Below are 26848 nucleotides of genomic sequence, written 5' to 3'. Positions count from 1 at the left end.
CATTGGACCAATCAAGAGGAAACCGAATAAGCAGAGAGTAATGAGAGTCATTAGGAGGAACCAGGATTCAGCTGCTACTCTTCTACCCTCAAACCCATCTAGGTGCAGCCAAGTGACCCAAACAAAAAATAACTAAGAATTCACTTCTCCATCGACAGATAGGTAAATATAATGATAGTAATTCGGCATAAAAGAGAACAGAAAAAAAAGCAAGAATTAGCACAAAGAGGAATGTGAAAAAGTAGAAAAGTGTGAAAGAGAACAAAGATGGTTACTCTCTTCAAAGGAATGGCCCTGTGATAGGCTTGGAATTTGTGTCAGGTAAGAAGTTAAGTGGCAAATGAGATATCATCAATACATCTGCAAAACAAACACGCCAGCTGCAAAGACATTCTTCATAAAAAGGAATGACAGAAAAATAAATAATGTTAAAAGTATAGCAATATCTTGACTCCTATCTCCGACGTCGTGTCTTGGGACAGTGCTCATGGAGTGCAAAGCAAGGGCTGCCCTCATCATGCCAGAAAGTTGGTTAAGAAATCATAAGAATAGTTGAATGGGATAGTTGCCATAAGAATAGTTGCCAGTTTAATGCAGAACGCCCGACAGAAGGTCCAGTGATATGAGATCTGTTCATGGTACTGGCAATATCTCACCAATACTATTGATTAAACAGAACACAAACATTCAACACTCATTCAAAATACCAAGTATTCATAATGACGGTAAGAACTAAGAACCAATATGAGGCTTAATGTCCACCAACTAATACTAGCAAGCAGGTTGCCCAAATTAACATCCATTGATTTATCGAACCACCGGGAAGACAGTTTATGGCCGAGTCTGGGTTATAACCCAGGTGAGACAGCCGAAAGGGGAATGCACATTACGTAAGGCTATCCTGCCAGTCTTTCTATCATTACTCGCATGATATCCTGTTTAATGCATAAAATGTGTTTTCAAATGTTCCCTCTTAACTGAACACTTCCAGCGATGAAACCATCCTGTTCACTCTTTGGTGAACCCTCCTTATGGCCTTTTGATGTAAACAGGATATGATAGTATAACAGAATGCACTATTCTAGACTTATTGACACACCAATTAACAGATTGTAATCAACTTTTGTTCGCACAGCGGTGTGGAAAGACCGAGACATACTCCATGTTTGCCAAGAGAAAGAAAGGAAGGAATTTGGAAAATGAACAATGCATAATATGTTATTTTCAACACTTAACAAGAATATAGCTATATATTTGTTCCTCATTTTAAACATATCCAGAGATTATCAAACCACTGGCTTTAAGGAGGTTAATTGGCCATTTGCATGCAAGTACAATTAATGCTAAAATGCTGACTATGATTATCTTGTTTGTAACAGCACATTTACTGGAAGAGTATAATTTGTATATCCAAGGTATACAAGTTGGACTGCAACAATAAAGCCTGGTGTTGGCTTAACGGTTAAGGTGGCTGGCTTAAGATATCAGGGCCTTGAGTTTGAGCCCCTGTCCAGCCATTGAAGTAACAGCAGGTGGGTTGACTCAACCCGTCATCCTGCCGAGGTCAGCAAAATGAAAACCAGCTTCCTGGTAATAGTGGCACTGCATCAGCAGCACAGCTGCGCTTCCAGAAAAATGATGCCACCAGCAGCCACAGGCTGCATTGGAAACAATTGTTGCAACTTTACAACATATAAGTTGCACTGTGAACACCCACCTTAAAAACACCTATTCACCACAATCTCGGATCATCCCCCATTCAAAACCATGATCTTTTATACCCCCCATTAACCTCCCACCCCACCTCCTTCCAAATTTCCAGGTTTTTTTTGTTTCTTCCTGAGAGTTTCCTTCGAGATCTATCTTGTCCACCCCATGCATCCTCCTCACACCCTTTATTTGTAACCCTGTGTTGGTGTCCCCCCCCCCTCTCTCGACTGTTCCTTTTATCCCGTTGTCCTGATGCGTCCTGATCCAGTGTTCTAGCCCTTCGGCGAGCCTCGCCTATGTATACAAGAAGGTGGATTCCATGCCATCTGTTCCCATAGTTATGAAAGGTGGTTTTGAAGTCAGGATTTGAGAATTTAAGGTTTTAATCCTAATCACAATAGTCCAAAGTACCTTAAATTAATGTAAAACACAACATGAAAAATAACCAACATCCAATGATTAAAAAAAGTAAAAATGCAAAAGAAAAAAAAATGAGGCTGTATTGTAGACTTCAGCAAGTAAAATGTGCGGCTTGTTTATATATATATATAGCAAATTTTATATATATATATATATACATATATATATATATATATATATATATATATATATATATAGCAAATTTTATATATATATATATATACATATAAAAACAAGCCACACATTTTACTTGCTGAAGTCTACAATACAGCCTCATTTTTTACATATATATATATATATATATATATATATATATATATATATATATATATATATATATATATATATATATATATATGTATCAGATTGTTTTTTTATCAAAATAAAATGTATAATTGAAACAGGAAAATCCTCACAAACAGACAGGCATTTCCCAGTGGAAATTGCAACACAACACTGTACAAGAATAGACTGGTGGAAAGGCTTCGAGTGACAAGGCAATACATCAGTCCAAGAATCGCAGGCCTGCTGAGAAAACATCAAATTTCACCCAAGATTAGCCGATTGCCATTCGGAAGAGCTGAAATGCAAGGAATTTCGAGGATATATTGAACATTATGATGGCACTGCCTTGTTTGCTGCCTTGATCAACTGCTCTAACACAACAAACGGATCTTCCCTCTCCACCACCCCGTCACACACACACACACACACACACACACACACACACACACACACACACACACACACACACACCCACACACACACACACACACACACACACACACACACACACACACACACACCGAAGAAGAGACTCAATTCTTTCCAAGAATATCATCTATTTATAAGTGAATATAAATATTGCAATTTATTTGTTAATGTGAGAAATATCCATCTCTCAGGTCAACAATAAATACTCCCCCAAACATTACCATTTTGGGTAAGAGCATTGTCGGTAAGCATCACGCTGTTCCGCGTATTTCAAAGGACATTTGTTTTAAGGGAGAAAGTTTACGAATAAAACAGCACTTTCATTTCTCGATCTATTGATGAGAACTACACTGCAATCATAGCTCTGCATCACGGGGGCAAAACGCTCAATTACATTTTCATTCGGAAAAGGGACAAATGATCAACACAAAATCGATTTTGTTTCACTCAGAAATCCGAAATACAATTCTGAAAAAAAAAAATATATATATATCACTTCATCACAGCAAGGTTGTTAGTGGATGTCAACGATCTCGTGGTATCTTTCGCAAAGAGGAGGTAAACTACAATCGGCACCCTGAACAAATTATACATTCCTGGCACCCTCAGCTTAATGTCAGATCTGGTGAACCGGTTAGCGAAAGACTTGGTGCAAAAACGTTCCTCGGACAACGCCGCAAGAGGGTACGAATAATTGGAGCGGTTATCGGTTATGAATGGTGGATACGCACATTATATGCACACTCACATGAACACAGACGTCACATACTGATGTCACAATTACTGAGACAGGGACCCCAGCATCGAGCGTGCCGTGACTTCAATTAAAATTGTAAAATATCAAACTCAAAACGCACAATCCTTCAATGAACACTTCACTTTTTGGCTGAGCCCAGAGCACACAAGCTTAAAATGGGAAGCCTGATATTATAAATGGAGAGGATAAATCATGCAAAAGAGAAATTAAAAATTGCATCAACTGCACCTAAATGAACCAATCTGGCATCACTTCTCCACATGGACAGGCCTGACCCAAACAGGGTTTGAGCATCACACCCACCTTGGCCTCACCCAAATTACACGTTACGTTGTAATGATGTACTATATTTGACACAACTAGAAAGTATGCGTGACGATGTCGGAAGTTTGGATGTGACATGACTTCGTGAACAAGAATGGAAAAAGGAAATTTGAGCTTTGTGGTCACTTTAGTCGCTTTGTTTTATCCTCACCAGAACAAAGGAATCATTCTTCCCTTCAAATGTTTTTCGTACATTTTTATATAACGACGGTGCTTCATTTCTGATGTTGATTTTTGCTGATGAAAAGATGAGTAATGCAGGAAGATGAATAATTTTTGAAGGGGTTTGATTTGTAACTGAGACCCAGCATCAGGTGTTTCCTGTTTGAATGCTTGTGCTGAAAATAAACGTGGTAACCTATGACATTACGCAGAGGGTGGAACAACGAATGTGATCACACAACTCAAAGCCGTTGAAATTTAGACAATTGACTGCATAGCATGGCCAAGTTACCTGTCAAGAATATAAATTAATATTAAAGAGGGCCATGGGATAATATTTATTCATGTGATAGATATACATACACACACACACACACACACACACACACACACACACACACACACACACACACACACACACACACTATTTAAAAAGATCGATACAACTTTCACTTCCTGCCATTTCTTTGCTTTTTGGCCTATTCTGTTTTTGGGAGGCAGAACCACCTGAGGAGATCACTGTGAGGTACCTGAAAGGGCCTATGGTCACATGCTTCTGCACCTTCAATGCCAGATGGTGAACACTAGGGACTTACTGGTTTGAGAATGACAACAGCAGGACCGTGATGATCAATGGTGAGCGCTACCAGGCCGTGCTTCAGAAGTTCCATAATGATCTAGTCCAAAAGGTCACTCCAAACCAACTCAACATGACCTGGTTTATGCAGGATGGTGCACCCCCGCATACAGCTGGTGACACCATCACTTTCCTGTGGCAGCTCTTCAGAAACTGCCTCGTTGCCCTGGGTACCGCTCATGATTTGGCACCCCATAGCCCAGGCTTGAACCCTCTGGACTACTGGTTCTGGGGCGCTGCCAAGGGATTTGCCTATGCCAACCACCCTGGACGGTCTGAAGCAGGAAGTGTCAGACTACCTCCAGGCAGTGCCACATGAGACCTCCAGGAAAGTTGGACAGCACTTTGGAGTCAGGATCAATGCCGGTCTGAAATGCGCGGAGGGGCACACATCAAGAACGTCAATTACAAGGATTTTGCGTAAATGCCAATATCAGACCTTGGGCTCTCACTTACTCCAGCAGTGACTTCCTGCAATAGCAATCAGTGATAGAAAATACCATGTCATAAGCTTTCAAGAAATGTTTGGTTCATGTTCCTGAGGTTTCTATTTCTTTGTAAATAAACATTTACATTTTCATCACCCTTTTTGAAGCACTCTGTGTGTATTTAGATATACATATATATATATATATATATATATATATATATATATATATATATATATATATATATATATATATATATATATATATATATATATATATATATGACTAAAGGCGCTGTCACACCTTGACGATTTAGCCAGCAATGGCAACATATAAAAAATGTAAAACGTTGGCGTACGCAGAAATTTTGATTTTTTTTTTTTGTTTGTTTTGGTCGTATTCATAACGTGTTGGTCGTATGCATAACATATTAGTAATGGGCACAGAACGTTTCGTTGTCTTATAGATAACTTATACCACCGAATGCTTAGCCTGTTGTCGGCATTCACAACCTATGCCCAACGATAGTTTAACTTAGGCATAGCGCGCTGCACGTATCGCCGACGAACTTGTGGCGTAGCCTGTTAAAAACCTGCCGCACGCCGATTTAAATCATCACCGCCTGAAAATTGGAAGTGTCAACATCGCAGTCACACCTTGACGATTTCGCCAGCGTATGCCGACCGATGAAAAATGTGTCTAAAACGCTGGCACACGTCGAATACGGTATGGGTAAGTTGTGTATACGTTAAGAGCACGCTGAAAAACGATGAAGTACGCTGTCATATTTCGTGGTACGTTTAGTACGTCGTGAAATATCAAGCATGCTGAAAATTTTACGACGTACTCGCCGCATGGCTCACACGTTCCGCTACGCTGGGAATAAGTTGTAGGCACGATATGCGATCGTTGACACAAGTTCCTTATAAGTTACTCGTAAGTCGAAACACGTCGAGGTAATGTTTCGCATACCCGAAACTTATTTTCTCCGTCAAGGCACATTTTTTTTTCTCCTTGGCTCCGTGAAGGCACGTGACGAAATATCTGAAGTTGTTGTTGTTGTTATTTTTATAATTTTTTTTTAGTCTATCACGAATTTTAAAATATATTCGGACATTTGCTTTTAAGTTTCGACGTCGACGTGACAATATCCTCAAACAGAAAATATTCAGAGGAGGAACTAAGAATAAGACATGAGCAAACTGAAGAGGCAATCGGACGTGACGTAACGGCACGTGACGAAATATCGGAAGTTATTGTTGTTGTATTTATTTTTACGCTGCCAATACGCCATTATACGGTAGCTGTAAATTAGAAACACGTTCAGTAAGTTCTGTGGTCGTCCGGAAGACGTCAATCAAATACGTCTACATACGTCAATATGCTTTGGAGGTACGTTACACATAGGTTCAAAGCACGTTACTCATAGTTTAGAAATAAGTTTTGGGTACGCTAAGCATTACCTCGATGTCTTTCGACTTATGAGCAACTTACAAGTAACGTGCCTCGACATGTGTCAACGATCGCATAACGTGCCTCGACGTGTGTCAACGATCGTGTAACGTGCCTACAACACATTACTCATCGGTTAGAAATAAGTTTCGGGTACGCTAATAATTACCTCGATGTGTTTCGACTTATGAGTAACTTACAAGTAACGTGTGTCGACGTGTGTCAACGATCGCATAACGTGCCTACAACTTATGGCCAGCGTAGCAGAACGTGCGAGTCATATGCTGGCATACGTCGTAACATTTCAAGCATGATAAAATTTGAGGACAACCGCAGAGTACAAGGATGAAATCCAGCGTACTACTACGTATGGCAGTGTGTTTCAGCGTGCTCTTAACAAATATAAACTTACCCATAACGTATTCGACGTGTGCCGGCGTTTTAGCCCAATTTTGCATACGTCAGGCATACGTTGGCTAAATCGTCAAGGTGTGACAGGGCCTTTAATAATGATGTTCTTAACAGGAATTGCACATGCCCTAAATAATTCCATGCTGATGGTGAACAAAATCTACTCTGATGGGATAAGTGTTTCTGCAAAGCTGGAGAGTGTATTTGGAAGTACTGCAAGGATTTTGTAAGATACAACCTGAGTTATGATTACTGGCGATAATGGCCCAAATAAAATAATTACCCCACACATGTAAAGTGAAAGGCAGGGTTAAGCAATTGGTTTACTTTGTTTGTCTGTCTGTCTGTCTACAAACGTCAGTTCATGATTGAGGAACACCTCGATTTAAATCGAATGTTAAACTTTGAAAAGGGATACGAAAACGAACCTGTAGTTTATCACTACTTTGGCTCTAAATTTGTCCCGATTGCACATGTGAAGAGAGGCATAAGATAATTTTTTTTTTTTTTAGCTCTGTCCACCTGTCTGGTAGTCAAACATACTGTTTTTAAGGATGTTATAAAGGACACAAACAACAGGCACGAAGAACTAATGTAACGTGTTCAATAAGGTGGTGTGTATAAGAAGCTGCATCAACGGCGGTAAACTTCCAGAAAATTCTTTTTTCTTTTCCACAACCTGGAAAATCTTTATTTTGTTTCAATTTTATTATATACTTGAACACAAAAACAAAAATCTCCTTTTTGGCACTTTCAAAACCCTTCCGTTTAGCAGGACTTGGACAAAATGTTACGCCATTTTATCTCATCACGACCGATCAAACGTTCTGCTCGCACACTCCGCACATGTCCTTCAAGACCATGCAGAGTAAGGTGTTCTAAGAACTCTCTTGCTGCTCATATTCCATCAATTTTTTTTTTTTTCAAAGATGATTCATGTCAACAAGTCAGCTGTTGAAACAAAATCCAGCTAAAAATATAAGCACCCTTGGAAAATGCAATCAATGTCGAAAACAATCCTGACAGAATGCTCTCTGGAAACAAAGTTAATCTGATAATTACTATGTTGCTATCTGATTGGCAGCAAAAACCCAGCTAACTCATTAATTAACTTCAGGGATGAGGTAAAAGCCACATGCATCATTTGGTCTACAGGTGAGAGCATTCCATAAGTTATGATGAACTGTTTGCTGGCTCGCTATCGTGTGTAGTCTGTGGCTGCTGGTTGCATCACTTTATGGGGGCGTGGCTATGTCGCTGACGCAGTATCTTATATCACCAATACACTGGAACTCATTTTGCCAACCTCGGAGGGATGACAGGCTGAGTCAACCCCACTTGGTGTAAAATTTAATGGCCAACAGGGGCTAAACTCAAGACCCTGAGATCTTAAGCCAGCCACCCTAACCGTTAAAACAACACCAGACTCGGATGAACTATGAATGCAACATGAGATGAGCAACACAGGCCAGGTTGCCTATAATTCTGACTAGCATGGCTGCAAGAGGAGACCCCCCCTCAATGCCCCCCATCCACAGAGCACCTGTGGTCACCAATGGTTTGATGAGCATGACACTGATGTTATCCACATTTCACGGCCTTCTCAGTCACCAGATCTGATCCCAATCGAGCATTTATGGCACATTCTGCAACGACACCCGAGACAACATTTTTGACCTCCATCTAACAGGTGTGAACAGTTTGACTTTCTCATGGAAGAATGGTGCCGCATCCCTCCTGCAGAATTCCAGACGCTGGTGCACTCTATGCCACAGCGCATACAAGCCACACAGGCCACACATGGTGGCCCAACGCCCTGTTAAGTGACTTTACATTGGTGTTTCCATTTTTTTTGTCCACTACCTGTCGATAGGTCTTCTTGGTTTTCATGTGTGTCATACAAAAATAAATGCCACATACCTCTTGCCGACCCTGTTCCTCCAGATTCAGCTTGACCTCCAGTGCCTGCCGGGCCTCCGTGAATGCTTTGCGATGCTTGAGATCCGCCATACAGTAGGACATGATGCCCACCACAATGGCACACATGTAGATGGCAATGTTTGCAGAAAGCTGTCAAACACATACACACATCACTTCATGAAGATAAATTATTGCAAAAACAATGAATCGATCACGTGTATTTTGGACCAGGTGTCAATTTCAAGTTCAAACCACAAGGAGCAATAAAAAATTATTTAGGGTGGGCTAGGGAGTCTGTACCACGATGCAGTGCCCCCTGTAGTTTTGGGCAGGATTTTGGAAATTGGTCAGGGTACCCAGTGATACCTTTCTTACTATTATCGAAAGACATCCTGAATTTCCTAGGGTGAATAGTAGGGTGTTAAAAGGGGGTTTACTTTTTAGGGAAAAAAAAAAATGAATCGCTGAAAATCCCCCATTCATTTACATGGGGAAAAGTGAGCCAGAACCAGTATATTCACCCTACTCCAGTGATACCTTTCTTACTATTATCGAAAGACATCCTGGGATATTTAACATTCAGCAACTCATGCCTGCAGATGACCAATCAGACCAAAATACTCAAGGACCAATCCACCAAGCAATCTAACAGTTTATAGCTAGGCCAAGAATCAAGCCAATACCGAAACTCAAGACGGCTCAAAGACAAGTAACAGTATCCTATCAGGATAGCAAGCATATAATAACCAAGAAAAGGTTGAGGCAATTCAATAAAACCTTCTGTACATCACAGCAATGCACCTGAGAGCTATTTAGTACCTGGGACAGGAGCTTTCCTACCCGTTTAAATTGCTCCCATGGTTTCCAGACTTTTACTGTACTATAGAAACACCCGCTCCCTATGGGAGTGCCCGGGTTGGGGGACGGGGGCGGGGGGGGGGAGCAAATGAAGTCCCTGTTATCGGACGATGAATTGATAAAATTGTGGTTCTAATAAACTCAACTTCTGAGAGGGGTGTGGACTAGCGAGTCTTAGCTTGTACACCGCCCATGTGTAAGTATACCACGTATACGTCCAATGCTCTCAAAATTTCCCTTAGGCAAGTATTAAGCAATGCTCGAGACCGTTAGGAATGGGGTTTATGTTTCGAATAAAGATCACAAGTGGGCCGTAAGGTTATCGGGTGCAATATTGCACATCACACTTGAAGCCAAGGCGTGGGAGAAACCACACATGAGGCCCAAACAATGTTATAAACTAGAACGGGCACTCATAGAGCGCATACCTTCGCCGCCACTACTTTTTTTGTTCTTGGTATGAGTGTGGGGAACTGGTTTGATGCTGATTTCATGCAAATCGAATAAGAATTGACTGAGTTATGCCGAAAACCGCATATTTTTCAAGGGCGTGACCCCCCCCCCCGACATTTTACCCCAACCGGTGACATGTGTTATGACGTCATTGTGTCACAAGATTGGGAATTAAATTCTGAACATTTTGGTGCTGGGTTCATGTAAAGCGGACAAGAATTGACCGCGTTATGACAAAAACCGCATATTTTTCAAGGTCGTGACCCCCCTGACCTTTGACCCCTAACCGGTAACAAGAGTATGGGCGTCATTGTGTCATATTGCATATCACAAGATGAGGCGTTGAATTCTGAACATTTTGGCGTTAGTTGCATGCAAATTGAATAAAAATTGACCGTGTTATCGTAAAAAGACGATTTTGACCTTTTCGTGACCTTGACCTTTGACCCGAACGATCCCAAAATCTAATCGAATGCTTCCTGGCTAATAACCAATCATCCCATCAAATTTCATGCAATTCGGTTTAATACTTTTTGAGTTATACGAATCACAAGATTACAAATAAATAAATAAATAAATACACGCCGACCAAAACACAACCTTTCGCAGAATGCGAAGGTAACAATCCATATACAGTCCACATATCGTCTGATGGCAAGAAAATTTGGACAGGTAACAGGATACATTATTCATTCATAAAGGCTCGTTTGAGTACATTTATTTTCGCCCAAGATCAAATTGCGGACGAGCTAGCGGCCAACTTCGAGGCCCAACAAGTTGAGACCAGTGTGACCACTCCTCATTTTCATAAATGCCAAGGTGAGCCAATTAAAAAAGCCAAGAATTCACAAGGTTTCGGAAAAATGATGATAATAGAAAACCTATACGCCAAGAAAACCTATAGAAAACCAAGACGTCAAAGTGAACAACGAATTGCCAAGATCTTGTGAAAAAAGCCAAGGAGTGGTCACACTGGTTGAGACGTCTCTGGCTGGACGCGATAAGCATGGAATGCCCCAAGTACGTCGTGTTTCCTCCAATAGTGTTAAAGAGCAGTCACGACTGTTTAAAAATATAATCATACGTTGGACAGAATTGACTGAATAGTTTGTGGTTATAATAATTATTACTTCTGGTGGGTGTGCTCCACAAAAAGCTACTTATAAACCTCAACACGAAGTTCGTCCAAGGTGCAAAACCTCCTTGGTGATGGTGGGGAAGGGGGGGGGACAAACGAAGTCGCTTCAACCTCCGTCGTGTGACCCCTCATCCCCCCCCTGGCAAGTTTGTTTGAGACTGGATAAGTAACGACCGAACGTATCACAGACAGCATCACATTCATGCCTGTAGTTTTGAATAAAAAAAAAGATGGTCCTGCATGCATAATAAATAATTATACATGCTAAAATATGATGCAAGGAAATCATGATGGAAGAGCTCAATTTGGAGTGTCAAAAGATTGGATTAAAGAAAATGAATGTAGAAAAGACAAAATTGATGTTCGTCCGCTATGCAAAGAAATGAAAATAAAAAATATAAAGGATTCAAATTGATAATTGCAAGGTTGAGCAAATTTCTATTGAACTTTACGTGGAACAATTCAAGCAAATGGATCCGGATAACTCTGAAGAAGTGAAGGGATGTACTTGAGCAGGATGGGCAGGATTCGGAGGTTTTTAAAACATCATGGATAAGCAGACGAAAGTGCCCCTGTGTCTGCAAAGGAAAGTTTTACAATCAGTATGTTCTCCCAGAAATGAAATATAGCAGTGAAACATGGCCTCGAATGAGGAGGATGGAACAAAAATTGATAAGCACACAGAGCCGTCACACACCACAACTTTTTTGAGATGTCCTGCACACAAACAAACAAGAACAAGATGACGTGCAGAGCACGATCCTTGCAAAATCCACCCCCATCTCCAAAGGTTGCCACGGATACATCAAATTGTCCATTTCGTCAAGATTAAAATTGGCAATCTTAATCAAAGCTCAGGTCAATCGGAGGAAAATTGATTATTTTCTCAGATTGAAATTGATGATTTTAGAAGTTTGACCTAGACTTGACCTTTGACCTCTTGACCTCAAAAATAGTCAGTTTCCCAATTCAGCGACGGACTGTGCAAACCCTGTTCAACTTTCAAGTCAATCGGATGAAAAATGACGATTTTAGAAATCCTACATCAACATGACCTTTGACCTCAAAATCAATAGACTTCTCAGTTGAGACTACCTCAACAACTTCATAAAGTTTCATGACAATCGGTTTCGAATTATTGTGACCTTGACAAACAGACAGAATAACAAAATCGACTGACCAATATACTTGAAAAATCTTCGATTTTTCACGTAACAAACAGACAGACAGACAGACAGACAGACGGACGGGGTGAAAACATAACCTCCTTCCACCTTAGGTTGCGGGGGATAATTAGTGCTACAAAAAACACCAATATGATTAGAAACTACAGAGTTCATAGAACACATTACCCCACATAGTGTGCAAGTATACGATTCAATTGAAATTAAATAATGATTTTAATGGTCGTATTCAAAAAAATTCCAGAAGTTTACCACCTTTGTGCAGTGTCTTATACACCACCATATTTAGCATGTGCAAGGACTGCAAAACTGGAGGTTTATGGAAGCGGCAAAAAGGTGATTTGTGTTCCATGGCGTTCAAGTTGAAAATTCAATTTAAATAAAATAAAGATTTAAAAGGTCATATAAAAAAAGTATTTCTGGAAGTTTACCTCTGTTGATGCAGCATCTTTCACACCACCTTATTTAACACATGACATTAGTTTCCCGTGCCTGTTGGTCGAGTCCTTTATGATGTCCTTAAAAACAGTAGGCTTCCTGTTTCGAATGATTTTTCTATCTTTTGTGACTGCCAGACAGGCAGAGTAACCCATTATCTCACTCCTATCTGCGCGTGTGTGATTGGGACGAATCCAGAGCCAAAGTATCGTTAAATTACAGGTTTGTTTTCCGATACATGGTCAAAATATAACATTCAAACAAAAATAAAAGTTGTTCGGCGATCATAAACTGACGTTTGTGGACAGATGGATGTATGGACAGACAAAAGTGAACCAACTGTTTCAACGCAATTGTCGCCTTCACGTGCGTGGGGTAAATATTGTGAATATTTAATGGGCATTGCCCGTTCGAGATAAGCGAGAGGCAACTGCAAACAATCTGTGTACGAGTATGCGAGTCTGCAGGCAGATCCACTTTTAATACAGATTTTCCGCATCCTCAGATCAACCGCAATCTCGACTCTGCGTCGTTAAACGCTCAGTCTCGTTTATTGCCGTTTTCCTTTGGCAATGGTATCAAGATGTTGTGATCCTTTTCACAGGTTCAAAGCCCATGGCTCCAAGGTAAAAGTATATTCTAAATCCTGCAAGACATCACCTCATATTCAACATTTGGCAACTCTAAAATTGCGAAACTGTGCTGTATTTAGAATAAAAATTTTTGTGTTTTTCATTACAGCCAATAAATTTTTCATACATATTAATTTGGTGCTTTATTGTGAACAAAAGCCATTGTTACATAACAGTTAAAAATGAACAAACAGGATGCCACAGTCACCATCACTATTGTGCTTTTCCTGTGCAACCCAGGTTGCTGGAAAAGCTAAAAGTAGGAGATTGGATGGGAAAGTGAAGCCCAATACACTTCCTGCCCAGAATCACCATTGTTTGCTGAATGTAAACCTTCGCAATGTTTTCTGCAAACACAAGGTATAAAGTAGTAATGCTTGATCTATGAGCATGGTTAATTTTGCATCCATGTGTACTGGTAGCGCTTATGACATGAGGAACATCATCAATTCATCGATGCATGTGAAAAGCACTTTTGTAGCAAAAATAAATAGCAGATAAGTGAATTAATTACAATGCGTTTTGAAAGTATGCATATGGAAACGGCCAATAAAGACGAGTGTGAAAAGGCAGAAGGAAAAATTGAAAAATAAAAGAGGAATACATAACTCGCACAAACGGATGAAGGGCGATGCATCAATGCGTGTGCCGTTCCTCGGATGGACGTTAAGCTGGGCCGGGTGTCCCGTCTGCTGTCATTAGTCGGTGGATGTTAAAGATCCTATGGGGACCCTCACAAAGAGTGGACGAGTTATCATTGGCACCCTGAACAAATTACAAATTCCCACCCTCACCGAAAGGGGCACTGCATCAGCGGTAAAGCCACTCTCCCAGAAATTATGCAAACCAGTAGCTGCATGCTGCACACCAATTAATTTTTATTTATTTATTACAACGATGTCAATACTGTCAAACAAGTGTGAAAGCCTCATGATTTACAAATTTTGAAACAAACAGCCACCCAAAGTCTGAGGAATTTCAAGTACAGGCGCAACTGTAATTGCAGATTCATTACCCCCAAGCGCACGAAGCAAAAAACGGGGTTAAGCAATTGCTTAGCTTTGTGTGTCTTGTCTATCTGTCCGTCCACAGACATCATTTTATGAAAGAGGAGCAACTTGAATTTCAATTGAATGTTATATTTTGAAAACAAATCAGAAAATGAATCGGAAAACATGACATCGTAAGCAAAACAGTATTCCTCCCGATCGCACATGGGCAGGGAAGGAGTGAAATTTTTTTTAACTCTGTCTCCCTGTCTGGCAGTCAAACAAATTCCAAACAGGAAATTTACTGTTTTTAAGGATGTCTTAAAAGGCCACAAACAACACGCACAAAGAATTAATGTAACGTTTTAGAGAAGGTGGTGAAAAAGATGCTGCATCAATGGCTATAAACTTCTGGGAATTTTTGATTTTCTTTTTTCTACAAACTTTAAAATCTTTATTTCATTTCAATTTAATTGTACACTTGAACACTGTAGAACACAAATCTCCTTTTTGCACTTTCAAAACCCCTCCCGTTGGCAATAATTGGACAAAATATTTTGGCATTTTACATCATTACGACCAATCAAATTTGCTGCTTGCAGAGCCCGCCCATGTCCTTATTTTCTCAACACTGCGCAGGGTCAGGTGTTCTATGAACTCTCCAGTTTAAGATGTTTTTTAAACAACCAACTACAAATGGTGACAGAAAACGTTTCATGCTGTAAAAAAAAAAAAAGGTTGTTAATAAATTGCCAAGACGGTTAGGATTCGTCTCACAAAATGGACGAGAACGCCTCTGTACAAAAGAATTAATAAATAAATAAATAAAATTCAGCGTGAGCAGAACCAGGCCACACATCTCAATTATCAATGCAAAGGTTGAATGCTGACCAAATCACTCGATCTGCACAAGGTGCACTGCAATAAACAAAACTTAATTTTACAAGTTTGTGTGAGATGCCGCCACAAGGGATGATGTGCAGCCAGAACAGACTTGCGAGCAATTGAAAACTTTCAGCGTAAATTTGCATATTTAGATTCCAGGAAAAAGCAGCTGCTACCCCACTGCCGGGAAATCACAAACAGGCACGGTGACGTTCAGAATGTAACCAAGATGATAACGGGGGATTGGTGTCGCGACGCTCATCACGAGCACAGCAATGATCGGACTTGACTGTGAGGCTTGCAGGGCTGACATTTCTGGCCTCCAACATGCTTTCTTTTCTGCATTACTTATCACGTGAGCAGGAAAGTCGACGGCAACAATCTGACACGGTGAAAACCTGATAGTGCAGATAGGACAAGTGACAGGCCAGAAGTGGTCAGCTTTCTTGGCTTAAAATAAAGGGAAGCAACAGAGTGCGATACTTTGCAGACTGCACCTGCAACAATGAAAACAGATAGATTGCAAGATTCTTACAACAATTAGTTAGCCTATTGTGTGGGTTTTACTGGACTTTATACTTGTCATCATTGCATGACTGCTCTCCAGAATTTGGTAATGTCATGATTTTGAAACGGCCGTTCTATGAGGACTAATTATCAAATTCTGCAGTAACGGTTCAAATTATTCACACCTTCGTGTGGCATCAGCCTTGGGGGAAGTTTTTTTTTTTTACCTGAGTCTTTCACGAATCGGCCAGCTAGGGTTGACGTTAGACCAATGGTGGCAGGATTTTGTAATTCGCTCAAGATGCCGGCAACAACTCACTTGCTCTTCACGAAAGATACCGAGCTATAACATCTATAAACATCGGCAAATGACCGGTGCTAGAAGACGGGGTCCTCCAGCCGAACTTCCTTCCGATGGACATCGCCTTGCATGTGAAATACCTTCAATTACAATTGATAGCTGGGTCAAGATCGCAACCCAGGCTCGACGGCTCAAATCCGAGTGCACATACATCTGAGTCTAAGCTATCCTGCCAACCCTATCTTTAAAAATGTCAGTAATGTTGCATGGAATTATGTCACACGGACATGGCGTCATGTACTGAGCTATCGGAAACAATCTTGCGCAAATGTTTTTTATTCCTTTTAGCAATGGATGCTTCCCCTACAGATTGAGCAACATGAAAGCTTTTGCTATCGTGCAAAGTGCGGATCGACTTCAGCTGGTATTCCTTATCTGGCTATGTTGTTACGACCCCATTTGTTCGATCAGACAAATTGCTATATTTATATCCCCCTTCCACCAACAATGAATCAAATAAGGTTTCATAGTTTACACACTTTGCAGCAAAATATTATTTATGTTTCATGAAAAATACTCTGCACAACGAAAACCGCTTCACAGCAATGGAAATACAATGGAGTCAAGTGAGATGAGGGGTGGACAGGATGACCTAGAGGTACACACACTCACCTCTAACCTGTCATGCCTGGGTTTGAATCCAGACCCAGCTTTAAACTGTCATCTCGATGTTTCATTGGCAGGACGATTCATCAATGCGTGTGTTGTCCTCGGATGGATGTTGAACGGGAATCCCATCTGCCAGCATTCGTTGGTGGATGTTAAATATCCAACGGTGTCCTTCGCGAAGAGTAGGCCACTATCGCCGGCACCATGAACAAATTACAAAATCCTTCCTTGACAAGCAGAGAGAATTGCATCAGCGGCACCCTCAGCCAATGATGCTACCCCGCAGCCTTGTGCTGCATACGAACAAAGAAGTCGTGAGCAAAATGGACCAATTTTGAGGAACCTCCCTGGCTCACAATCTCTAAAATCTTTGTTGTTATTCGATATTACCAGGGAAGCTTTCTTGGAAAACTACAAACTTTCAGCAACTGACCACATATTTTGGAAGGTGTAGCTCTCGAGGTAGGGAAATCCCAAGGATAACTAGAAGGGCACTCGGTCGAGCGCATACCTCCGACATGTAATACCTGATCCACGAGAACATATCTGGCCCAATACATTTTTAAAATTTTGTGAACGACATATCTTTTTTGGCTCTATCTCTCAATGGTGAAGAGTCATGCACTATATCAAAATTAAATAATTCTCATATCCATATCCGTTCGGATTCGGATCTTCACAAAAATTGAATCAATTTGTCGTGGTCACACGCCCAACATGTCCACCAAGTTTCATCCGAATCAGTCCACACCTTTTTGAGATAGCGTGTTATATATTAGTTTAGCCCTATATCTCAATGGTGAAGAATTACTTTTTAAAATTCTAGCAGTCGGATCCGGATCTGGATCTTCACCAAAATCTAATCAGTTCGTGTCGTCACACACCCAACATGCCCACAAAATTTCATCCAGATCCATCCCAAAACAGACAAACAGACAGAAAGGGGTGAAAACATATCCTCCTTCACCTTCGGTGGCGGAGGTAATAAAAATACGTCTTGTATTACATTGACAGCAATTTGCAGCAGCTGTGACTTCAAAACTATTTGAGATAATCCACCAAATATTGCTGTGCTACGTTGTAATGTTGTCCAATCAAAAACCCAATAGAGGTATCACTATTTTTGGCAGGATATTCAATGCCAGTCAGGTTAAAATAAAAATAAACCAATGTCACCCACAGCGTGACCCGTATCTTGCCAAAAGGTGACCACGTGTGACTTCTTTAAGGTCACACTGAGGTGAACAGAGCTGCTATCCACCAGGAGCGACTCCTTGAGGAATATCTGCCTACGAGAGATTCCGATGAGAATCGTTCTACAGAGTAACCATGAAAAATATGCTTTTGCCTCATAACGTCACCAAATGACGTCATAATGTCTCACGCTTGACATATCTAGAAAGCACTCATCGAGGTGTTCAATTTGAGGTACTACACGATATGGTTCCTAAAACTTGAAAATTTGACCTTGGGGTCAAATATGTTTGACCTCAGGCGCTAACCATGAAGGTCAAGGCCAATCACCACCAAGAATTAATCAGCTGAGCGCCAGACCATGAACTATATTCCCATGAAGTTTGAAGACGATCCGATCAAAATTACTCAAAAAATAAGGGTTTCGTCGACTCCCCTGATTTGCGACAGTGACTTTGACCTTTGACCTTGACCTTCAAAATTTTATGCGCTGAAAGGGACCTCTATAGGCCTCTGATATGCGAAGTTACAAAAATTTCAAATGATAACTGTGCTCTGCAGAATGATTTATACGTGATTACAGACAAAAAAAAAACATCTGAAGGTCAAGGCCAATCGCCACCAAAAATTAATCAGCTGAGCGCCAGACCATGAACTATATTCCCATGAAGTTTGAAGACGATCCGATCAAAATTACTAAAAAAATAAGGGTTTCGTCGACTCCCCTGATTTGCGACAAAGTGACCTTGACCTTTGACCTTGACCTTCAAAATTTTATGCGCTGAAAGGGACCTCTTATAGGCCTCTGATATGCGAAGTTACAAAAATTTCCAATGATAACTGTGCTCTGCAGAATTTTTTATACGTGATTACAGACAAACAAACAAACAAACAAAAAATATACAAGCTGACTAACATATCTTGCAAAAACTTCGTTTTGGCAAGATAAAAATTTAAACCCTTCAAAACCACAATTTGAACGCAATAAAGGGGTGTGTGTAGGTTGACTTTCGGATACGTATGAACTACGTGGTTAGTGTGTTTATAGTGCAGAAGCTGCTGCCCAGACAACTACACTATGGAGATAACAAGCAATGTCACCTGGTGTCAAGGAAGTTCCAAGAAGATCGGACCATTTGCTACCCATCCCATGATCCAGACAGGAATTTGGAATTTTTCAGGGTGACGGCGATAACTCACCTACTCTTCGTGAAGGACGTTGTGGGATCTTTAAAAGCCACAAATTAACGTTAGCAGAAGGGACACCCGGCTTATTGTCTGTCCGACAGATGGCACACACCCTGCATGTGAAACATCAGGATGACAGTTTATAGCTGGGCCAGGATTGAAACCTCGGCTAGGCGGCTCGGAGGTGTGTGCGCATACCTGTCGGCTATCCTGCCATCCCACATTAAAGGGGTACTTGAACCTGCCTTTTGAGGCATCAACTTGCCCTGTTCACCAATAATTATCAATCTTGAGGGCTGACAATTTAAATCATCAGGTTTGCAGATGACCTCGTTATATTAATATTCATGACAGAAATGGGTAAACCCATCCCCTCCCACCTCCTCCATGAATCCTCAAACATCGGCTCGTTTGATCAGACCAAAATGTAAGGTGGGACACCACATACACACTCTGTTTTGATTTGGCAGCGGGTAGAAAGCAACACACGGACAGTGGGGAAACATGTGGACACAGCAAGGGGGATGAACGAACAGGAGAGACGAGGGTAGAAAGAGTAGAACCCTGCAGCTGCAAGTAAATAGGAAGAGGGAGGTGAGGGTTCAAAATATCAATTTTAAGGATGGAGGATGACCTCAGGTGGTACTAGCTTTGATGCATGGTCAGCCCTGGAGCCATTGCGGCAGATGGTGAGACGAAGGTCAGGAGACTGAACCTCTCTAGATAATGTATAATCAGTATAATACAGCTGTAAACAGGAATGATGGGTCTGGTTGTAGTTTAATCCAATCATTTTTCACAACCCACCACCAGGTTATACTTCCAAATGTGGTGTCATGATATAATCTATATAAATGCACAATGCACGATTGTGTCTGAACGGGGTAAACGTGGTAACCACAACGCGTCTAACGGTGAATGATACCTCATTTAAGAGCTATTGGTTCCGGACGTTGTATGTGGTGGTCTAAAAAAAATATTGATATTCACGCAATCTCAAGTCATGTGCTATTTGTGCAGAGGTTGTGCACATGGGCGGTGTAAAGGCTCAGTATCGCTGGTTTGTACAGGTCCCAGAAGTAAAAAAAATAATGTAACACAAACTGTTCAGTCAATTCCGTCCAACGTATGGTTACGGTTGTGGAGATAGATGAATGATTTAGTAAGGAAATTTAGCATTGTTTGGGGTTGCTTGCTCCGTGGACGAGTAGAAGCATCTCGATGTAACCAAGTTAGGGAACCTGTGAGCTTAAGTGGTACGTGTCACCACACGAGGATGGTGTTAATTAGCTTCAGGAGTAAAAATAAGTCCCCCAGTACGCGATTGCCCTCTGTGATTTTCCCGATGTTTTTTTATATTGCCAGCCAGGCAGTAAAGATGGGAAACGCGTAGCTGAAACCCCAACAAATAGGAGAAGCCCCGCCTTCCCGGGTTTGGGGGTGAGCAGGCCATGCCCCAGAGGCGGAGGATACAAGAGGGCATTGCAGAGGGCGTGGGAGGTTCCCACTGCATGGGACGAGACAGGGGCGTGATCGAAGGTGCAGGAGAGGCTGGCGCATGGCACAGGGGCATTGTGGAAGGCTCCCCTCTGGTTCGGCAGAACACACACATGAAGTCGGTGTGAGGACCGCAAGAGGCAAGTGGGACTTCTGAAAAGAGGAAGGCTGGGACATTTGGAGCCTTCGTGTGGAAATCTGTGAGAGAAGCGCCATTTTGCCTGCGTGTGCATGTGTTGGTGGAAGCGCCTCCATTCCGGGTTCGGCGGGGATCAGGTCTGGCCCAAGTTAAGTGCCAGTGTACTGAAAATGGGCGGGGGTGGGGGGTCTTCATTTTGGTCACCCCTGTTTGTATTTGTGTCCATGTGTGAGGCCTCGACCGTAGGAGTTATTTATTTATTATTGGTATTATTTCCTTTTGAATTATTGTCTTGAAAATATTTGTGTATGTTCACTAAATGTGTTTATTTTGAAGAAATTGTATTCTTAATAAGGGACCGCGAGGCTGTCCGGGGGCTGTCGATGTTAACCGCCTGGCTCCAAAAAATTTGTGTCGGAGGGGGGGGTGAACGTGAACCCTGACCACTCCCGCGACAGTATAATTACATACAATTACCTTTTCGTCGATTTACTTCACCGAGAAACAGCAGTCTTAACAGTTAGTGACTCTTATTTGGAGTTGGAGTTAGGGTTGGGAGGGGAAGGGGATGGGGGGGGGGGGTTGAGGACTTGAAGAAGAAAGGGTTGGAGTTGGAGTGGGGGGGGTGGGAGAGAAGAGAAAGAGTTGGGAAAGGTTTGTTGAGGCTTTTACTTCACCGAGAAACCTTAGCGGTCTTAAGAGTTAGTGACGATTAAATGCTATCAACGGACATTCCTTGCAAACTCTCTAAATACTCCCCACTTTGTTGGAAACAAATGATCTTACAACAGTCCTGCTATCTGCTCGTCCTACTATAAATGAGACAAAAATTTCAGACATATTCAGGTTAAAGACATCAATCAATTCCACAATAGTCCCCAAATCTTTCTGCTTCACTGTGCCACATGCCTGCCTGATGCAACGACCGGAGATTGTACTAGTCACAAAAAAACTGCCAAAATGAGTTGTTGCACCCTTCCAGTCTTCGGGGCAAAGTATGAGAACAGTGCATTACCAGTTAAGCTCATCGTGCAAATCAGGAGGTCATGCTCAAACTATTCCTTGTAAAATATTCAAACTATTCCTATTCCACCGGCTACCGCCGGTGTAAAAGCCACTGCGTCAACGGCGGTAAGTTTCTGGAGTTGATTAAATATTTTTTCAACTTTTAAAAAAAATACGTTTTATTCCGATTGAATTACACACTTTAACACGACAGAACACAAATCGACTTTTGAGCACTCGGAAAAATCTTCTGTTTCGCAGTACTTGGACAAAATATTATGGCCAATCAAATTTGCCAGTCGCAGACCCTGCCCACGTCCTTCCTCATCAAGAGTGCATGGAGCAGGTGTCGTGTTCCACGACCTCTCTCGTTGAACTCTGCAGTATGAACAATTACTTGCAGTTACACATCTTGTGGCGTGTTCATTCTTGTCCACCTTCCACAAGGTCACTTCCAACAGAACAGTTTCCCCCACCCCAAGGATGTTTGTAGGTTCCACAGAGACACCGAGCGTTACTCATGGAACTGAGCAATGATGAAATGTATACAGTATTAATATCCTGGTCATGTGACATCCTTACGGTTAGAGTGTGTGAGTGTGTGTGTGTGTGTGTGTGTGTGTGTGTGTGTGTGTGTGTGTGTGTGTGTGTGTGTGTGTGTGTGTGTGTGTGTGTGTGTGTGTGTGTGTGTGTTGGGGGGGGTGGAAAGGGGGATTGCCCAGTTTGAAGACATCAATATATTCCAGAACCCAGTGATCATCGTCATTCGAGCTTTCAACTATTCTTGAGATTAAGGACATGCTAGACATTCACGATCAGGCCAGTTCGAAAGGATTTTGCCAAAACCGGGGTTCAAAACGCTCGGCTGAACATCGTGATACCTCCTATCTTCTTTCCCGGCCCCACACCTTCTTGTGCGTTCGGCCAAGGAGGGGTTTTGGCGCAAGCCTTTCACGAACCGGCTGGCCAGACCTGCACGATACCATGGGACATTTTGCATTGACCGACTTATGGGACATCCGGCTTATCGTACGGAGGGACGGCGCACTTTGTGAAGCATCAATCCGACAGATCCCGAGCGGGTCGCCAATTGAATCCAGACTGGACCGCACAGAGGCAAGTGCGCTACCCTTGCACCACGCCGTCAAGACTCGTGGACCTTAAAACCAAGTCGCAGGTTACCGGCGACATGGAACGATAAATAACTAACGAGAAACGTTTGAACGGGTGACTTGGAAGTGACACGCGCAGTTGTCGATGTCGGTGAACATCCCGAATCGACCTTCGGTTTACACGACCGGTACGTACAACCCCATGCAAAGCCTGGTGTTGGCTCAGTGGTTAGGGTGGCGGCTAAGGATCCTTGGGTCCTGAGTTCAAACCCCGTCGGCCGCTGAATTAATACACCAGGGGGTTGACTCAGCCTGTCATCCTTCCGAGGTCGGCGAAATGAGTACCAGTTCCAGTGAGTGTACCGGTGGAGGGGGCACTGCATCAGTGACAGTCGCGCTTCAAGAAATGATAGCTACCCCGGCAGCTAAGCTGCCAGACGACCACCACCACCCCCATGCAACTTGGCGAAGGACCGTACCTGCACCAAGAGCTCGGTAAGGTCGACCGTGCCCAGCTTCTCCTGCACAATGGTGACCCCCAGGACGAGAGTGTGGATGCCGCAGGAAAAGATGCTCATGAAGATGACGGGCGTGAGGCGTAAAGGAAGCGTCAGGAAGAGCGCGTAGGTGAAGAACGCCTGCCAGTCGGCCGAGTCGCTCGCCTCGTGGAAACCCGAGAAGTTGAGACCCATGTAGCAAAAGATCTGCCCCTCGATGAGGATCCAGAGCGCGTACGGAATGAACTTCTGCAAGATGCGCACGGGCAGCAAGCGCAACCACAGGAGCACGGCCAAGGAGACGTTGGCTGCGAGCGTGATCGTGGCGACCAGCAGGCAGGGCAGTTTCTGTTGCGAGTACCTGACGGTGCACATGACGACGACGTAGCAATCGAAGAGCGCCGCGAACACCACCAGCACGAACAGGGTGTCGTGCCGCTGCCGCTTGAAGTACGTCTGGTACAGGTTTTCCTGCGATTCGGGCCGGAAATTGAAGCGCAAGAAGCGCGGCAAGCACAGGCAGCAACCCGTGCTGCGGACGGTGACGTCGCGGTTATGTTCGACCGGCCTGCCGGGGTCTGACGGAAGACTCACCGAGTATTCCGCAGAGTACTCGGCCGAGCACTCGGGTTCCGAGAAGGCTCGCGTCCGCGGCATGGCTGCCGCCCGATAGCGATCCTCGTCGTCGTCGTCGTCCTCCTCAGATCCCCCTTTTTTTTGATGATTCTCGTCTTTTTACCGACCTCGCTCGATTCCACGGCCACGCTTCGCAAGCGCTGGGACCCCGAGTCCCGCCATTGTCCGCCACGATCACGCCTCCTGTTATTGCTTTCGCTGTGAACGTGCACACGATTCCGACCGGCGTCCAGAGATGCGCAACCGAGAGCTGCAGCCCATCTGAGGGCGCCCGCGGCCCGAGCGCACACTGCGAAGAACGAGCCTGAAGAGCCAATGATGCGCCGCCGACAGGAAGGAGTTAACGTGAGGAGGAATCGACACCCGACTGACTCCCTCCTCCCCTTCCTTGCGAGCTCCGACACTCTGTCCTCTTCCTTTCAACGCTCGTTCCTTCCCTTCCCTCAAAGAGAGCATAAATTTACTGTTACATGTACAATTTTAATTCCCCTCATGCTTCCTCGTTTCCCAATCCACACCGTCCTTCCCCCTCGAAACTTCTTGCCTGTCCCGCAGCTCCTCCTTCGCCGAGACGTAGGCTCCTCCTTGTCTCTGACGTCGATCCGTCTTCTTTCAACCTAGCTCCTCCTTCTTTCAATGTAGCTCCTCCTTCTTTCAACGTAGCTCCTCCTTCTTTCAACGAAGCTCCTCCTTCGCTGTCTCAAAACACCCCTCCATCCGTCAAGCGTCACGTTCTTTCCAAAAACAGACGAGGATATGGACGCTGCTGATTGGATGACGTGCTTTCGTCAAACCAAGTGGCCACGCCATTCACGTCATCTGTTCCTTGCCTCGTATCCGTCTCCGACAGACAAGTAGTGTGAAATTTCGTGGTTGACCGTCATTTTTGATGTTTCCTTTTTAATCCTCCATAAGAACAGCAACGAGAATTTTTATTATTCAAGTGCAGCGCAATTAATGAAGTCTCCAAATCGTAATTTTTTTGACCTTGACCTAATTTTTAAGATCATGACCCAATTATAGACGTAATATTTTTTTTCACCATAACTCAACCAAGGTTTAGGCCAATCAGAACGAAATTCCCTCTCTAAATAGACTCGAGAAAGGTGCATTTACAGCTTGATTTGCATCATATCCCTCCAGGTTAAAGGTCAAGGTCAAATGGAGGTCGGAAAAAAGAAAACTCGTTGTTTTTGTGTCATCGCTCGATTTTTGCCAATGTGGAATCGATGTGCAGTCTTTGATTCCAAGATGTCCTTGCATCATAACAGTGTACATACACCTGCATTGAAGTTGTGCACCTGATATTTGATTAATGCCCTTGACATACTTTTTTTCAGATTGTGACCTAATTAACAACAAAACACCTTTTTCATCATAACTTGAATAACTTTCTTCCGATTTTCATGATGTTGAGTTTTATGGATAGATTGTTGATGGGGACACATTTTTGGTTCACGAGTCAGTAAGTGACCACTATATTCGTTAAGGGTGTCTGTCTGTTTGTCTGTCTGTCTGTCCCGAGCATAGCTCCGTGGGTTTTGATCCGATCTTGATAAAATTAGGGTGCGAGGTTTATATCATGATCTAGTTGTGTTTTCTGGAGAATGGGCGTGCTGCGCCCATTATGGGTGGAGCCACGACCAAAAAACATGTGTTTTTAGGGGGTAGCCGGTTTCAAGTTACATCTTCTCCGAGGGGGTTTGTCGAATCTGACAGGGGTTTCGGTATTTGATTATCGCAATGGCACCTGCATCGCCACACGGAGCTCGATTTTTCATTTTCGTCCCAAGGTCAAGGTCACAAGGTCACGAACTTAGAAAATGTCAAAAAAAATCAATAAATTGGGCATCGAGCTCCTAGGGTTTTCAACTGTTTTGAATGAAAGTTGGTATGCAAGTAGTGCTCTTCGAGTTGGTATGCAAGTAGTACTCTACAACTTTCATCATTTACGTTTTTCCCAATTCCCGCCAGTTTGCCCGTGGCGTCCCCTCGAAGGTCAAAAAATAAAAAAAGGCGAATCATGTACATTGCTCGTGAATCATCGCCGTCCCCAGAATTGTCTTCATTTACATTCTATCCTGAGATGTTATGCCGGGTGTTGGCTTAATGGTTGAGGTGGTAGGCTTTGGATCCGAGGGTCCTGAGTTCAAATCCCGCTCAGCTGTTGAATTAATACCAGGTGGGATTAACTCGGCCTGTCATCCTTCCGAGGTCGGCAAAATGAGTGTCAACTTGTTGGTATCCTGTGTCGGAGTGGCGACCCGTCCAGGATTGTGCCCAATAGCCAAGGAGACCGATTAAGCAGCACCGACGCTCTGCACAGAATATGGTCCCAATCTCCTCCTCTTAAATGTTGAAGGTCAAGGTCATATTGGTGGTCTGAACAAAATATGACCATCATTGGATTGTGGGCCAAGGGTTAAGTCAGGGGTGATCGCCAATGATGGGGGAGGCCTCCCCTTGTCGATTGCTTTGTGATCGCAGATATCTAGTTTTATTGTGAAATTTTACACTTGATTGATTGGCCTTGTTGATTATATAATTAATGTTCTGGGACATCGAATTTAGTGCATCTCCAATTATTATTA

At 42.8% G+C, this 26848-nt stretch overlaps 1 protein-coding gene across 3 annotated transcripts in view; it reads right to left on the bottom strand.

Moving 5' to 3' along the window:
* ADCY3 (adenylate cyclase 3) overlaps positions 1 to 24840 on the bottom strand; it is a 158755-nt gene extending 133915 nt beyond the window's left edge. For 2 of the 3 annotated variants that reach the window (XM_085894009.1, XM_085894010.1), the window contains exons 1-2: positions 23604 to 24838; positions 8936 to 9085 (exon numbers count right to left, since the gene is read on the bottom strand). In XM_085894009.1, the coding sequence (XP_085750135.1) occupies positions 8936 to 9085; positions 23604 to 24278 (825 nt within the window). In that variant the 5' untranslated portion in view covers positions 24279 to 24838. Of the gene's footprint in view, positions 1 to 8935; positions 9086 to 23603 lie in introns of all 3 variants that reach the window. The other variant, XM_085894011.1, reaches the window with a different exon arrangement.
* Between the last annotated feature and the right edge of the window lie 2008 nt (positions 24841 to 26848).

The sequence above is a fragment of the Eptatretus burgeri genome, chromosome 9, assembly GCF_056783735.1.
Source record: "Eptatretus burgeri isolate ZD-2024b chromosome 9, Ebu_testis_v1, whole genome shotgun sequence".
NCBI classification, from domain to species: Eukaryota; Metazoa; Chordata; class Myxini; order Myxiniformes; family Myxinidae; genus Eptatretus; species Eptatretus burgeri.
The sequence above is the reverse complement of the archived record's forward strand: the minus strand, read 5'-3'. Positions and strand labels throughout refer to the sequence as shown.